This window comes from Delphinapterus leucas, chromosome 17 (genome assembly GCF_059928025.1).
Source record: "Delphinapterus leucas isolate spDelLeu-1000000601 "Yukka" chromosome 17, BTC_Dleu_Yukka2, whole genome shotgun sequence".
Lineage (NCBI taxonomy): Eukaryota > Metazoa > Chordata > Mammalia > Artiodactyla > Monodontidae > Delphinapterus > Delphinapterus leucas.
In genome coordinates this window covers 8,022,642-8,038,695 of record NC_143145.1, presented here as the reverse complement: position 1 = coordinate 8,038,695, position 16,054 = coordinate 8,022,642, and the positions used below count along the sequence as shown (strand labels likewise).

The window sequence follows — 16,054 nt, the reverse complement described above, 5'->3', positions numbered from 1 at the left end:
GTTACTAGTTTTTGTATATTTTAGATTCCACATATAAGTGATATCATGCAGTATTTGTTTTTCTGTCTGACTTACTTCACTTAGACTCATGCCCTCCAAATCCATCCATGTTATAGTAAATGACAAAATTTTGTTCTTTTTTTTTTTTTTTATCCCATTAGCTCTTTGTTGAACAATCAAGTGCGTGTTTTGAGCAGCCTGAGGGGCGTTGCTGGGTGGATTTCCCCAGGGTTCCCAAAAACAAATCCTGGGGGACCTGTGTTTGTGGGAAGGGTCGGGTGGTGCAGAGCAGGCTGGCTTTGGCTTGTCTCTGGCGGGTGCCTGAAGGGTTGCAAAGAAATGCCTTTAGATGCTCGGGGCTCCCTGTGGAGGGCCCTGGCTGATTCCTTTCCCTGCTGGGGGCTCCATGGAGTGAAGAGTTCCTGCCTGGCCTAGCTCATCCAGTGGGGCTGGGGTCCATGTGTCGGCACCTCGTGGCCACTTGTCCACATTGCAGCTCTAATGTGATACCAACTAGAAATAAATTTGGGGTAAGACGGGTCTCTGATGGAGTGGAGGGTCAGGAAGCCTGTTAACCATTGATGAGAGAAGGTCCCAGGTATGGTATAACACATTTAACCCTCAACGCCTGCTTATATGGGAGGTACTTCATCACCCCAACTTTATCCATAAGGAAATATGCACAGAGGTTAAATAACTCGCTCACACTCACACAGCTAATAAGTAGGAGCCCAGGCAGCCTGACTCCTGGGCACCTGTGTTAATCTCTGCACCGTCCTATCTCCGGGGGGGCTGCCTTCAGAAAGTCACCACAGACAAACTTCTCAAGTGACTCGGGAGGTGTCACCGCAGAGAACAGGGAGCCCCAGATCTGGAGAGGAAAGGCTTGGCTTGAACCTTACCTCTGCCCTCAACTGCCTGCATCCATTCACCAGCTCTGCAGGGCTCCTGAGAGAGTTCAAGATCGTGCCTAGGGAGGCGTTGTGCAAACTGTAAAGTGCCACGCAAATCGGGAAGTAGTATTATTTACACCAGCTTTACAGAGTCCTGGTAGTGGACTGTTGGATCTGTTTTAAAAATTGGGCAGTTTGTGCCAGCTCTGGATCAGACTTGCATCCATTCATGGACGAGTCTTCTTTGGGAAGGATGGACACTAATCCGCCCACATTGGCCTATTTCATTCAGCAAACGCTTGGAGCGGCGGGCTTGTGTCTCCACCAGCCTCCTACGATGCGTCTATTCTTGATTTCACACTCCCTCTGCTGGCCCGTAGAGTGGTCCCCATTGGACAGATGAGGCAGCTGAGGTTCAGAGAGGTTGGGCGACTTTACCACAGTCACACAGCAGGGAGAAGGCACGGTTGCATCTGAGGAGAGGCTATCTCTCCGTGTCCTGAACATCTGGGCACTTGGTTCAGGGCAGACACTAACACAGGAGGCGTCTTTTTAGGACTGAAAACATCTCCTGAGTGGAAACCTCAAGAGATGGCACCAAGGTACAGCCCTCACAGAAAAACGACAGACACACCCAAACAATAAAATAGCTCTTTTTTATTCACTTTGATTCGGATCATTGGAAATGTTCAACAATAAATTAAAAATAAAAAACAGAGCAGAGGCTGAGGAAGGCAGACTCTTGCCAAGTTCATTCAGGTGAACAAACACTTAGCTGCAAAACCTGGGCGTGAGGCAACGGGGGGGCAAAGAAAGCAGATTTTAAAACACCACCAACCAACCCAACAAGATTGCAAACAGGAAAAAGTGCTCAGGAAACTTTGGCTTTGACATGAATTCAGTTAAGTGCTAACATGATGGTGCACTCATGTCCATCCTACTGGGGCCCAGTGAGGGCTCCCAGGTTAAAGCTGATGTCTGGACCAGGACGTTGGGCAGGAGGGCGACCATGGCAGTTCAGAAGCTGAGCAACGGGATCAAGTTCAACACGAGTACGGACCTCTGATGGTCTGGGAGGGAAACAGGAGGCCAGAGGCTGGCTGCTTGTAGGAAATGCAGTGCTTTGGGTAAGGACAGACTGTGTGATGCTGCTTTGCCTGGCCCGCTGTTCCTCCTACACCCTCTTCTTTTTTTTTTTTGCAGAGGTGTCGTGGACTGTCCCCCAGGAGGGCTCAAAACTTGTTAGCCCAGACCCCAGGAAAGGATGACCAGCCAGTGGCCTGAGGCCATGCCTGCTGCAAACCAGATGTCCACGATGGACACAGTGACATCCCCGAACTCTTTGGGGGAGCGAGAACAGTTGCCAGTCCCTGATGGCACGTGGCTGGAGTCCAGCCATTTGGCTTCCCTGGAGAAAGCATTTCCGACCACAACCATGAGAGGGAGAGTGAGCTCTTTTCAGTTTTCCATTTTTCCTTTGGGTTCAAGCTGCCTTGAAGAGAACAGTTAAAGCAAACATCACAGCTCTCAATATTCTCTGTGATTCTATCCCACCTTTGATCCAGAGGCCCAGATTGCGTCGAGGTAGGATTGGCCTCTCGCTGGCCATTCTGGCCACGGCAGAGCCTGGGATGCCATCAAGTCCCCGAACCCACCCCCACTCCCTGTGACAAAAATCACCTGCCCCCGTTCTAACCTGGCTTCTCTCTTTTAGGTCCTATTTCCTTGTATCTGGCCTCTCCCACTAAGCCCAGCCCACGTGGTTTGCTGGACGATGCCTGATGAAGCCAGGGTTTCAAAAGGCATCAATTCAAGAACTTGCTTCTCTTCCCCAGATTACTACAAACCGACCCTCCTTTCTTCCCCTACAGGGGGGTGAGAGCAGGGGCTCCAGGGGTCGTGTGGCTGCAGGCACTGCTTTGCTGCAGCTGAGAAAGCAGCCTCTTCAATCCCTGGGACTCAGGTGTCTGGGATGTTGGCTGGGGGTCAGGTGTCTGGGATGTTGGCTGGGACTCAGGTGTCTGGGATGTTGGCTGGGGGTCAGGTGTCTGGGATGTTGGTGACCTCTCTCCCTCATCAGTTCCGCCTTGCGGCTTCAGGCTCAGCACTGGTTGTCGCAGCCTTCGCGCCCGGGGCTGGTCTCCAGGGAGCTCTCTGTTCGCGGAGTGGACAGAGCCCTGGGCTGGGATCCCGGAGCCCCGGGGAACCCAACTGCGTATACTGTTCATGCAAGAACTTCCTCGTGTGGGTGCTTCTCATCCTCCGGCCGATGGCCAAATCCCCGTGGGAAACACTCTTGTCCAGTTCTCAGCCACCTTTACCCCGGCATGGGCCCCGCTGGTTAAGGCAATGGTGCGTTAATCCCGGCCACAGTGGCTGGCTGGATTCGGGTAGGTGGCTGTTGTTAAGCCACAAGATGACGTCTGGCCCAGCTCTGGGAAAGCATGATGCTATCTCCTCCACTGGAAGGACGGTGTGAGAAGGCCGAGGTTACAGCTTGCCTCGGGCCACCGTGGGCAGCCTGAGAACGAAGCCCGGCGGTGAGAGGCTTGCAGTCCGAAACCTATACCGACTACAGTTCTTTGAGGGGCTGGATGAGCCTGGCTGGGAAAGCCCACCTCTGGAGCCAAGAACACCCTATTTCGGCTCAAAATCTGTTTCACAATTGGTTCACTTTTGTAATCGCTCGCCTTCTCTGGCGTTGCTTTTCTCATCTGTAAAATGGGATCCAAGGGCTGAAAGGCATCTCGCACTGAACAGCCTGGTGGGAAGGAGAGGTGGAGTGGGGACCAGGCGGCCGACCCAGGTGGCGCGCAGCTCAGCTGTGGACACCTGTCTGCTCTGGGGACCTGACTCCGCACATCCAGGAAAGCTAAGTGCTCTCTCTGACCCCACCATCCTGAACAGACTTGGCTTTCAGGAGAAGGGGAGAGCGAGCTCAGGGGTCAGCCCACACCGCTCCCTGCGCCAGTGTCCATTTCTGCAAGGTTTTTCCCTGGGGTTAATCAGCCGACCAGCACGTTTGCTGAATTCTTCACGTCAAGTACTCCCACGAGCTCCAGCCTCTGAGGATTTATGCTCGGAATAATGACCTCACAGCAATTTACAAGCCTTTTATCAGTCAAGAGGGTCTTCAATTTTGCAGAATTTTAAAGCTGGAACATGTTTTTGTTTGTTAGCTTTTAAAAACCACTTTCTGGATCCTGAATCTTTGAGAATTGAATAAAAACTGGAGCCTCTCCTCAGGAAAATACTCATATACAGGGACTCAGGGGAAAAACAAACGTGGTGTGTGACTTCTAGGGATGCTTGTGAATGCCCGTTGCCATCTGTGGTCCGTGACCTTTGTAATTCCTCTCTCCCCATTTGCAGAGGGAGAAAGTGAGGCTGGGGAGGGCAGGGCTTACCCAGAGGGCTGCAGGGAGCAGCGGAGGCGGCCTCCTGGCTTCCCAGACCAGGACACGGTCACAACTCCTCAAAGTTTCAGTGGCCTTTTAGGAAATGCTCTTGACAGAAAAAATGGGCTGTTGTTTTTTTGTTTGTTTGTTTTGTTTTGATTAAATGTCAGCAACTGGAGCCAAAAATCACTGTCCTTTTACGCCTGTGACTCTACTCCCCACCCGGCCCCAAGACAGTGCCGCTGGGTTTGGCGATTCCTAGCCTGAGACTCAATCTAAAGCCCGTAATGAGAAAGAAGAAAGGTAGGACTGGGAGAGAAGGAGGTACAGAGCATCCTACAAACCTACCGACCTGACACCCCAGGATCTGCCCACCAGCAAGCCCTCAAGCCCTAGACACCATGGTACCCCAAGTCTCAGGATTCCTACAAAACTGGCTTTGAGCGTCCACACCCCAGCTGCCAGCTGAAACGAGAGCAATTGAGTCACAAAGTGCAGATGACATCAGCTGAATTTTAAAAACAAAACAATAAATAATCAGGAAGGCTGACAAGGAAGAGCGAGCAGCTGGGACGTGAAGGATGAGGTATGACTTCTCCCCTCTGATGGTCACGTTCCTAGGATGACCCTGCAACCCCCAGGACACCACACAGGTGACCAGGAGGGACCTGGCCCAGAGCGTAGACCCCTGGGGGAAACTGCTGGCTGGTGGCGGCCTCCTGCACAGCTCTGGAAGGTTGCGGGCGCCAAATCCAGTAGTCTGTGAAAATAAGTCCCCATGGCTGACGGGCCTCTGGATGGAGCCGCGTATCATCCGAGCTTTGTTCCAACTCAGACGCTGGCTCAGGGAACTAGAAACCTGTCCCCAGCTACAGAGTAAGGGGAGTGCACCGCTGCGGTCCCCTTTCCCAAGTCGGGGCTTTTGCCTCATTTCAGCCAAATGCATGCACCTCTCTCCCCAATACAAAGGCACACAGAAGGCGTCAGATCTGCTCTCAGCCATCATGATAAACACAAAGATTGATTACTCAAGGGAACAGCAGCTTGGGAAGGAGACATCTGGATACTTAGAGTCTCTGAAGACCTGTGGGTGAGGAGCCCTCCTGGACACCATAAATGAACTTTGGGCAGAAAGGGGAGGCGTGGTGGTCCTACCATGTGAGGGAGGCCCCACATGGCTGTCCTGGGGGTCGTCCTCACCCAGGAACTTCGCAGCGAGAATCAGAGCGCTGGCCCCGGACCCCTCAGCAGAGCAGAGTCTCTGTGCATCCTCCCCAGGAGACCATCTTCTTCTTTAGAATGTGGGAATCTTCGGATTGGACCTCTCCCCAGTCTCCCCACCTTCCCCAGCCCGGAACAGCAGCGAGAGGGGTCTCCCCACCCCAGAATGGTTCTGAGACTTGCCCTGCAGCCCTGGCAGGGCTCGGCAACCTTGCTGAGTAGATGCTGCCAAATGTTGGGGAGCAAGAGGCTGCGAGGGCCACCTGGGCACACCCCTGAGGCCGGCCCTCCAAGTTCCCAGAGCGCAATGGCTCCGGCGAGAAGCTGGGGCTGGATGTGGAGAGGTGTGCTCTGGTGCATCTGTCCTTAGCCCTTCACAGCATCATCTTCCCTTGAAGATCCGGATTTTGTTGATGGATGCCAAGGTGGCCGTCACATTGGACTCAAAGTCCCCATCGTGTACCCCAGTCTTTCGAAAAGCCCCCGCCGACGGGTTGTTCTCCCAATAGTGGTGCCAGTTCCCTTTGCTGTCCGCCCCGAAGCCGTACAAGTCCACCTGCCGGGGCAAAACACAGGTGAGAGCTGGACAGCAGGGCTGCAGGTGGACCCTCTGACAAAGAGAGCCTGCAGGCACCCCCAGCATCTGTAAACACCACTTCCAAGGATTCACAGAAACCCCTCTCCAGGAGCCTGGAACTCCCAGAGGCTTGGGGAAGCAAAGGCAAGTTGAGTAAAAGTCAAGTCCAATGCCAGAGCGCACAGTGGGAGGCTACTGCTTGTGGGTGGCCCTGCGGGTGCTGGGTCCACCTCTGGGGAGGCACAACCTCTTCTCCAAGGCTTGAGGAGCAGGGCTTCGAAGCCCAGCAGTCTGCCCCAGATCCCAGCTCTACCTCTTGCTGATACATCCTGCAAGTCCCAAATCACTTCTCTGAGCCTCACTTTCCTCATATGGAAAATGGGGCCAAGAGCGATGACCACAGTGAGGTGGGCGGTAGCTCTGATCCCTGCCTTCCCTTGAGCGAATACCCATCTGGTCCGGGGGTCCTCACTGTCCGGTGGGCGGGGCACGGGGGTGCTTCTTACGCATGACAAACTTTTACGGAGCACTTATTCTGTGCCAGGTGCTGCATTAAATCCATCAGAGTTCAGGCAGATGCTGGCGCGATCAGGGATGCAGGAGTCAGGTCTCAGCCCCTGGCGCTCCTAAATTATAACAAGCACCAACCGGGCCCCCGTGGGGGACAGGGGCTAACACCGGGGCTCCCTCATCACCGAGGACGGAGGGGCAGGAGGCCGGAGAGAGCAGAGAGAGCTCTTTTGAGCAAGTGACACTTGAACTGGGTCTTGGAAAATGAGCAGAAGGTGACCAGGAAGGGACGGGAGGAGGGGCTTCCAGAGAGAGGGAAAGCTATGTGGGCCGCAGCATGGCAGACAGCTTTCAGGGGCGGGGACCCACCAGGGGCAGGAGGCAGCTCCGTGGCAAGTACAGCCTTTTCCGAAAATGCCAGCAGGGACACGGGCCCGCCCCAGAGCACGCGCTAAGGGACAGGAGGGGCATTTCTGAGGCAGAAGCCCACGGGCTCTTTGACCAGCCAGCTGGAGGTAGGGGCTTGGTGGGGAGACGAGAGGCAGGTATGGTTTCTGGGGTGAAGGGCAGGCGAAGATGGTGGCAGAACAACTGAGGCAGAGACGGTGGGTGGGCCTTGCTACCCCCTCAATCCCTCCTCCCTGCGATGTCCAATGATGAGCGTGATGGGGCAAGGGCGGGGATGGGCTGTACGTGACAAGAAGGGACAGCGGAGTGTCCTGCCTGAACCCAAGGCCAGAGAAGAAGCAGGGGGCACTGTGGTCCCCATCCTGCTTCACTGTCCACGGGCAGCAAGCACCCCAGATCATTGATGGAAACCCAGGCCCAGGCTGGCGGACAGCGAGCCGAATCCATGATCGGAAACACACGGTTGGCAAAATCACTGATTCTCAACCTCGGTGAACAGTGGAACCCCTGGGTGCCGGGTTTCCAACCTCAGGAATTCTGGTGGAGGTGGGCTGGGCTGTGGCCTGGGGGCCGGAATTTAGCTCCACAGATGATTCTGATGAGCAACTGAGATCGAAACCACAGCCCCAGACACCTCCCCCGATTATAATATACTCCTGGGGGCAAGATATGCTTATATTGCCCCCAGATCAGATCTGAGCTTCCACCTGCTGGGCCAGGCTCTGCCTTGGGACCTCACACACCAAGAGAACATGGCTACTCCCCAAAACTTTCCATGCGGGAGACAGTGCAAGCCTCACCGTAGAGACAGGATCGGAGCTTCTAGAAGAGACAGGCTATGCTGGGGCCAGGAGGGGCGATGGAGGTCTGCCTGACTGCAGGCGCTCTCGCCGCCCCTCTTGAGAACACAGAATGAGGAGCCCTCGGTCCCCGACCCCCTGGGGGGGGGCAGGCAGGCATGGGGGAGGGAGTCCTACCTCATCACAGATGTGCAGTGAGAAGATGACCGAGAGGATGCCGGTGGATGGGTACCGCCCGTGGCCCTGCAGCCAGCTGTCGAAGACGTACTTGATGAAGGCTGGGTGGTAAATCAGGATCTGCGGGAGGGAGGACACGGTGAGGGGTCTGGAGAAGGATACCAGGCCTGTGTTAGGTGCCACACACGCTATTGTAACCTCGGGGGACTCTGTTGTGACTGGAACTCATAACCCTGCACTCGGGGTGGGGGGATTACGTTCTAGTGGAGAAGACGGATCGTGACCTAAATCACGGAGACACAGAGGATGCTAGAAAAGAATGATGAGACTATGGAGACAAAGCAGAGAAAGGAGATAAGGCACTGGGGTGAGAAGGCTTGCAGACAAGATGACATCTGAATTACAATCAAATGCGGCCAAGGAGTGGGACATGAGGCTGCAGGAGAAGGTTCCAGGGAAGAGCATGAGCTGGGGACAGGGACACTCCTGTCACACTGCAGGAAGACACCGAGCCACCCGTTCTGCCTCATATGGGCCTGAATGATCTCCAGTCCCTAAAATGACCCCGCATGCCAGCTCTCCCTCTCCTCATGTTACAGATGAGGAAACCAAGGCTCAGAAAGGCTAAGTGACATGCTCAATGTCACACAGCCACCAGCAGGAAGACATCAGCTCCGGCCATACAGTGACTAGCTGTGTGTCTCTGGGCAAGTTACCTGACCTCTCTGAACCTGATCTCTCCATCTACACATGACAGTGTATGCAAACGTCTGGTGTGGCGGACACTTCATTTCCTTCATCCCTCTGCCCTTTGCCCACATCTTAGCCAACCCCATTCCAGGGCCCACTGGGGAAGATGCAGATATGGAGACAGGTGACGAGGTCTGGCTTTGGAGATGCTCATGCTGTAGGGCAGTGGTTCTCGAACAGCACCAGCATCCCTGGGGGGCTTGTAAAAACCAAGCGTTTCTGATTCAGCAGATCTGGGGTGGCCTGAGGATCCGCATTGGTGACAAGTTCCCGGGTGGTGCTGCAGGTCCAGGGTCCAGGCTTAGGGAACCTCTCCAGGGTTCGTCTCTCCACTCTCTAAGCGGGGGGACACCAGCCCCACCAGCCCGGGGGCCCAGGGGCTCTCCACCACCAGATGCTGGCAGAGTGGGGAGACGGTGATCTCCGCCATCCTCACGCAGAGCCTTGAAAGCGAGGCTGAGCTCAGGGGACAAGGCACCTGAGCCTTGACTCACCTTATCCTTTTTCACCTTGATCTTCGTGGGGACAGGAACGTAGGTGCTGCGGGAGGACAAGGCAGGTGGTTAATGTGGGAGGGGGCTGGCGGCCTGGGCATCAGCTGGTAGGGGCAGCCGGAGACGCAGGTGGGGCAAGCGGGAAAGCACACTCATTCCCCAAGGGACCCCACCTCCTCGCAGTGGCCCATTATGGACACCAGAGGGCGATCGTGGCCCATTCGAGGACCCGCTGCTGCATTATGCCGCCTTCTCCCAGAAAGTTTAAGAAGCGGGATTGCTCCAAGCCGTGCACACAGCACAAGCAGCACGGAGCGGGGCCCACAACACCCATCCCCCGCTGCTGGGACGCTGGCTGATAGGCCCACAATGGCCCCCTTTTCATCTGCAAGATTTCACGTGCCCCCAAGATGACGGTATACGTGCCTGGCCACCTGGCCTCACGTTGCATCTACCTCGGGGACAAGTCACGTTCCAGCCTGTGGGACCAGGAGGAAGGGGCCAGCAGCGGAGCCCTGGCTGGTCCAGCTCCTCCCCTGGCTGCGCCCACTTCCCTCACTGCCCTCCTCCTACGAGCACAGCCCCCAGGCTTCCCGCACCCAAATCCCTCGGGCTTCCTAACCAGGCCTCAGACAAGGAGGCTTTTGGCCATCTGGGCACTAAGCCACTTCTCTTCAGGCAGGTGCGAGCCTGGCTCTGCGAAGGGGCCAAGCCTCCGGGTCTCCTTGGAGGCTGGAGGTCATGAGAAGGACTAGTGGGAATTCACTGAGACCCGTGCCAAGTGCCCAGAACAAATCAGAAGATGTGAGCATCTCGGTGCTCAAGGCAGCCGGAGCCGATGTGCTCCACGCCCGGTCTCCCCGCCCGCCCCCCAGCCCGGCCGGGGCCATTCTGATGGTTTGAGAAGCGGGGGTGGGCGGAGGCTGTCATCAACGGGGAGCACCCCAGAGATGAGCACGGGGTCAGAACTAACACGTGCTGTGTCCTTTCCAGCGGGGCTCCCTCTCCCGAGGGGTTTCCAGGGTGTCTGGGGAAGCAAACCTGGGAGGTCTATTGGGGGGGGCGGGAAGTCATGAGGAAGAGGAAGGCCGGAGCTCCAGGTGCATCGGGGTGATGGGAGGAGGGGTACCAAGAAGAGCCGGAGGGTCTGGAGGCGGCCGGGGGACTGGGGCTCTGCCCTCCAGGAGGAGGCCTGGGGAGGGGAGGTGCTCCGGGGGAGGGACAGCACGAGCATGGCTGTAGGGGGTGGAACAGCATGGCGGGGGGCTCAGAGGCCCTCACACAGCAAGGAGTAGCAGCGGGACAAGCAGTGACCCTCATCCAGGTGCCCCGAGGGGACTTACTGGGAGATGGTGCCTGTGGTGGTGGCGCTGATCACCCACTGCAGGTCGGTGGTCTTGAAGGGGACCAGGACCATGCTGACGTTCTCCGCCAGCTCCCGGAAGCTCTCGGGGTACACGAGGTGGTGGGTGGTCTTGCTGCCCACGTCGGCCTCAAACCCTGCCGTGGGGGCCTTGTTCATCCTGGGAGGGGGAGGGAGAGAGGACAGGCATCACACTGGGGCACCGATTCTGAGGGTCAGCTTCAGCTCTGCGAGGCTGTGCTGGGCCCCTTCCACTGGGCCCCAACTTCCGCATCTGTAAAATGGGGGCAATTGCAGCACAGCTCAGAGGCTTTTGCTACTGTTTTCTCATTTATGATCTCGAGTGAGCCTGACCATCGCCACCATCGATGGCCTACTCTGTCCTGGTCCAGTGACGCACATCATTGACGCTTAGTGATGACGGTGTCCAGCACGTACTTTATGGTCCTATTTTTATGGCCAAAGAAATCTGAGTGCAAAGAATTTATCCCAGGACACAGAGTAACCCAGAGGCAGCCTTGAACTCAGGGCCTGTCTGACCCTGAACCTGACTCTTTCCCCCTCACCATGGACATGCCCACTGGACACCAGGTACACTGAGGCTCCCTGAGGCCAGGTGAGTGGTCTAAAGACAAAGTCAGAGACCACAGAAACAGGGGCTGGTTCTAGAAGGTGCCTGCGCTTCTCATCTGAGTCACTGGTGCCCCTGGGTCGGGTGACTGGTGTGGGGATGACAAGAAACGCGGGAGAGACGTGGGGCATCTCCCTGGAATATCCATTTTACGTGGTGTCAGGGAAACATATTTTACATTAAAAGTATATAGTTATGTTATGGCCTAGATGGCAAAACAGAGACGGCTTTTATTTTATTTATTTTTTTGGCCGCGCAGCTTGCGGGATCTTAGTTCCCAGACCAGGGATGGAACCCCAGCCCCTGGCAGTGAGAATGCTGAGTCCTAACCACTGGACCGCCAGGGAACTCCCAGACAGGGATGGATTTTAAAGATTAAACAAGAGTCCTCAAGTTAGTCTTGCCCTCTGGCCAGGCCTCTCAAGGCCAAGCTCCCAGCCCCCTGGGTACCTCTGTGTATGGTTTCCTCTCTCCATCCAGAGAGGCCCTGTTGGTTCATCTGCAATGCAGATGGGGAAACTGAGGCCTAGAGGGGGCAGTGAGGGGCCCGGGGTCCCCAGGTAAGGCTGGGCACACCCGGACTGGGGTCTTGACCTCCTGACGCTGAGCCATGAAGCCCCCTGCAGCTCCAGGGGCCCGGGGGGCAGCGGGATGGCCTGGGGGGCGAGGGGCTGGCACCCACCTGAGCACGAAGTCGTGACTGTCTATCTGAGGCCCGTACCAGGACTCTCTTAGGTTGCCAGAGTTACCCACGACGGCACAGCGCCGGCAGCCTACCAAACTCTTCTCCAGCAGGGGGTCCACGTTCCCGGGCACCACCTGGAACAGCTCCTTGATGGTGTCGTTCAAGTTACTGGGCTGTTTCTCCCGCTGGAGCCTCTGTGGGCGGAGGACGCAGGACACAGTCAGTCTGGATGTGTTACCTCTGGGCCCCGCTGCCGGGCCCCAAGCCCCCTGTGGTTGGTGATCCAGCCCCTCCCGAGTACCCTTCTCTCCGCTGGGCACCTGGAGATGCAGGCGGCTCAGACAGCCACCTCCCCTGCCAGGAGCCCAAGGGCCACTCAGGGAGATGGGAAGGCAAGAGATCATTCACTCATTCTACAAAGGTTTATTGAGCACCTACTACGTGTGAGGTACAGCTCTGGCCTCGACGCAGTGAGACTGGCTGGTATGAGTAAAGCACATGGGAGAAGGGTCGGGTGACCCTTCACGCTTGCCTCCCCTCCCCTCTGTTCCCCTCACCCTCCCGCCTTTCAGCTCCTGCAGCCCCAGGACCACCGGGCTCCAGCCAGACTCAAGAATCAGCCCTTTGCCGGATGCATCAAGGAGTCCAATGTCTGCTTAACAAATTGTTTTCACACCCACACCCAAGGTCAGCTGCCCTGGGACCTCTCTGACCCACAGGCGGAGACGAACACTGGGTTTATCCTGAGGGTGACCAGCCCCCTGGTTGGCCCAGGGGTTTCCCTAGAAGCAGGACTCTCAGCGCTAAAAGTGGGATGAGTGGGTCTCCCTACTGAGCCCTCTCTCTGTACACCCACGTCCGTCCACTGCCTCGGGGGAGCTCGGCCATGCTGCATAGTGGCCACTCACTGATGCACGTTACTCCCCCACTCAGTGAAACCTGCAGAGATTTCCTAAGAAGCATCGCATCTGCCTGTGTCACCAAGCCGCAGGGCTGTGTCACTTCAAAGGCAGACGAGAAAGGATGCTCTGGGGCCCAGGTCGGTTGAGCACGTGTCCCGAATCCAAAGCAGGATTTGAAGCCAGGCTTTTATAAGCCCACCTTGAAGTCTCTCCCACAATATCACCCCTGCCTCAGAGCCCTGGAACCTTGACCTTTGGAAAGCCCAGTCCCTGAGCTTGAGGAGGGGTAGGTGGCTGTGGGGTGAGTCCCACCAGTCACTCGCAGCCCCAGGAACAAGAGAGGGGCTAGGAGAGAAAGGTGAGGCTAGCAGCTGCTCTGGCCACTGTCTAGGAGGTCAGTGATGGGGGGATTGCGTAGGGAGATCCCCAGGCATCTGGTCCCCACCTGGCATTGGAGGAATTAGCATCCCCAAGGAGAGGCACACCAGGAGGCCTGGATGGTCCAATAGATGAAACCACCCAGCATCTCCTCCAGCCTAAGACACTCACATGCTGCGGGAGCCGCAGGCAACGACATCAGGACCGCAGACACACTTCTACTTAGAAACATCACTGGTTACAATAAAAGAAAAAGGGGAAATAGCAAGCGTAGGTGAGGACACTGGAACACTCGTGCCTTGCTGGTGGGAATGTAAACTAGCGCGGCCACTGTGGAAAACTGTTTGGTGGTTTCTCGGCAATTCCATTCCTAAGTATTAAAAGGAATGGAAATCAGGGAATTCCCTGGCAGTCCAGCGGTTTGGACTCCGCGCTGAGGTCCCAGGTTTAATCCCTGGTCGGGGAACTAAGGTCCCGCAAACCACAAGATGAGGCCAAAACAAAAACAAAAACAAAAAAGAACTGAAACCAGGGTCATGAGCACATACTTGTTCACTCGTGTTCATTGCAGCATTACTCACAATAGCCAAAAGGCGGAAACAACCCAAGTGTCCATCGATGGATGAATGAATAAACAAAACGTGGAACGTGCAGACACTGGAATATCATTCAGTTATAAAAAAAGGGACATTCTGATATATGCTCCCAATGGATGAATCTTGAAAACACTTATGCTAAGTGTTATTTCACTGGCTTATTTGCCGGACACAGAAGGACACATATTGTACGATTCCACTTACAGGAGATACTAGAATCGCCAAATTCTAGCATGTAGAATGATGGCTGCCTGAGGGATGAGAGGGGTGCTGAGGGGGGTGGTTATTAATGGATACAATGGGCTTTTGTTGGAGGCGACGGAAGTGCCAGGTACGGGTAGTGGTAATGGTAACCCAACATCGTGAATGCATTTAATGCCATGGAATTGCACACTTATAAAACAGTGATAAATATTATGTTGTGTATATTTTACGACAATAAGACAAAAATTATATCCAGATTAAACACCTGCTCCGATAGGATCTCCTGGGGCAGCTCCAGGCTCCTGAATCACCTGGGCTAATGTGTGACATCTGGGCAACAGAGCCATTTCTCACAGGCTCCCAGGTGATGCTGCTACTGATGCAGGGACCACACTCTGAGAACCCCTGGGATCGAGGACCACAGCCAAGCTGCCCGGCAGGGACCTCCACGGGGGCCCCCACCCAGGAAGAGCCCTGACAATGTGAAGATGCGCTCAGAACCAGAGTGTGTCCTCCATCCATGTCATTGCCTCGGGGAGCATGACACTGTATGCTGGGTTAAGGGAGCAACACGGCATTCTTTAATCCAGCGCTCAGCAATATTTACTGAGCACCTATTATGTGACACATGTGCCTGCTTTGCCTCGGGAGCCCTGGGGTTTGAAGGCTCACAGCCGGCAGGGTACCCACGCTGGGAGTGCAGCATCACGTTGTCCCGTCCACCTACTACTGACTTACCCCTCTTTAATGATTCACTTTAAAAAGTAAGTTTATTTTTAAAGGAAATCTCATATCTCTGCCACAAGCGGAAAGCAAGAATTACTTGGCAGAAGTAAAAAAATCTGTCCAAAAAAAAAGGAAGTGTCCAGTACAATGAAAACAAAACCACTTTATTTGATTCCAGCTCCATCCTGTTGCTTGCCCAGGCAAGCCGCCCTCCTTTGCTAGAACCAAGATGGGCAGGTGTTAGAGGCACATCATGAAACAAGGAGCGACATTTAATCCTTGCAACTTCAAAGATGGAAAGAGAATTAAAGCCGAATGACATCCTCGCCCTGAGCGTGATGCGATGCTCTTAAAGGCCCTGCCCCTGTATCACCAGGAATCACGCTGCCCCACCGGCTCACACTTCAGGAACCTTGGCTCTGTTTCAGACACTCATTGGCAGGAACGGAGATTGAGGCCCAGAGAGGGAAAGATCTAGGCCACGGGGTGAGTACAGAGCTGAGTAGAACTCGGGGACAGCGGGCTGGAATCGAGCTGTGTTTCTGGGGATTAGAGCCCTAAAGCATCCACTCACCAGCTGGGGTAGATGAGGCAGGTCAGTACCGCTATGTCCCCGTCTTCCTTGGGAAGGAACTCTCTGACTTCTCTGCCTTTTGTAAATGACAACGGAAGTCCCAGAGGGCTGCTGACATGCACGCAGGAGAGAAAGGGCAGAAGTTCCAAGACACCCTTCTCCCCTCTCACTCTTCCTGCCTAGTTTCCAAGCAGTGTGTTTCTTTGTCTACAATCAGCGCTCAAGCAGTGTCTGCTGCTGGTTGTCAGAGGCTCCCTGAGGAAGCATCAAGTCTTAAGGCAGAGCCTGGAGGCAGAGGCTGAGACAGCCAGCATCACCCCACTGCCGCAGGACATGGGGGACTTCGTGATACCCAAGGCACCTGAGCTGTCAGCCCCCAGCTCCTGAAGGCTTCTTCCTGATTCCCCCACGCCTGCCCTCCCTCCCATGTGGGTCTGGAGGAGCAGCGGTGGGCAAGAAGACGGGAAAGCAAGGGTGCCTTGCGGCGGGCGGCAGGGTCCCAGGCCTGGCTCTGTATGGATGGCTGAGTGACCTCAGTGAAGTCCTTCCCCTCATCCCGGAGACAAAGTAGAAGAGGGAGCAGACACGAGGGGTCTGCTCCAAACCAGGGCCCCGAATAGGTCTGGGGAACAGCATGTCTAGGGCCAGCCCCTCTGACACCTGGCATCAATCACCTTCTGCGGGCTCCCCGCCAGCCAAGCATCCTTCAGGGCATTTCCCACCAGGCACGTCATACTTTAAAAGCAGGGCTCTGTGTTTGGGGTCCG

The 16,054-nt window shown here is 55.5% G+C and overlaps 1 protein-coding gene across 8 annotated transcripts in view; it reads right to left on the bottom strand.

The window, feature by feature from the left end:
* Positions 1-1,530: 1,530 nt before the first annotated feature.
* ST3GAL1 (ST3 beta-galactoside alpha-2,3-sialyltransferase 1) overlaps positions 1,531-16,054 on the bottom strand; it is an 86,860-nt gene continuing 72,336 nt past the window's right edge. For all 8 annotated transcript variants that reach the window (XM_089898692.1, XM_089898694.1, XM_089898691.1 and 5 more), the window contains 5 exons: positions 11,905-12,101; positions 10,572-10,751; positions 9,229-9,274; positions 7,985-8,104; positions 1,531-6,068 (listed from right to left, as the gene is read on the bottom strand). In XM_089898692.1, coding sequence (XP_089754818.1) covers positions 5,895-6,068; positions 7,985-8,104; positions 9,229-9,274; positions 10,572-10,751; positions 11,905-12,101 — 717 coding nt within the window. In that variant the 3' untranslated portion in view covers positions 1,531-5,894. The remainder of the gene's footprint in view (positions 6,069-7,984; positions 8,105-9,228; positions 9,275-10,571; positions 10,752-11,904; positions 12,102-16,054) is intronic.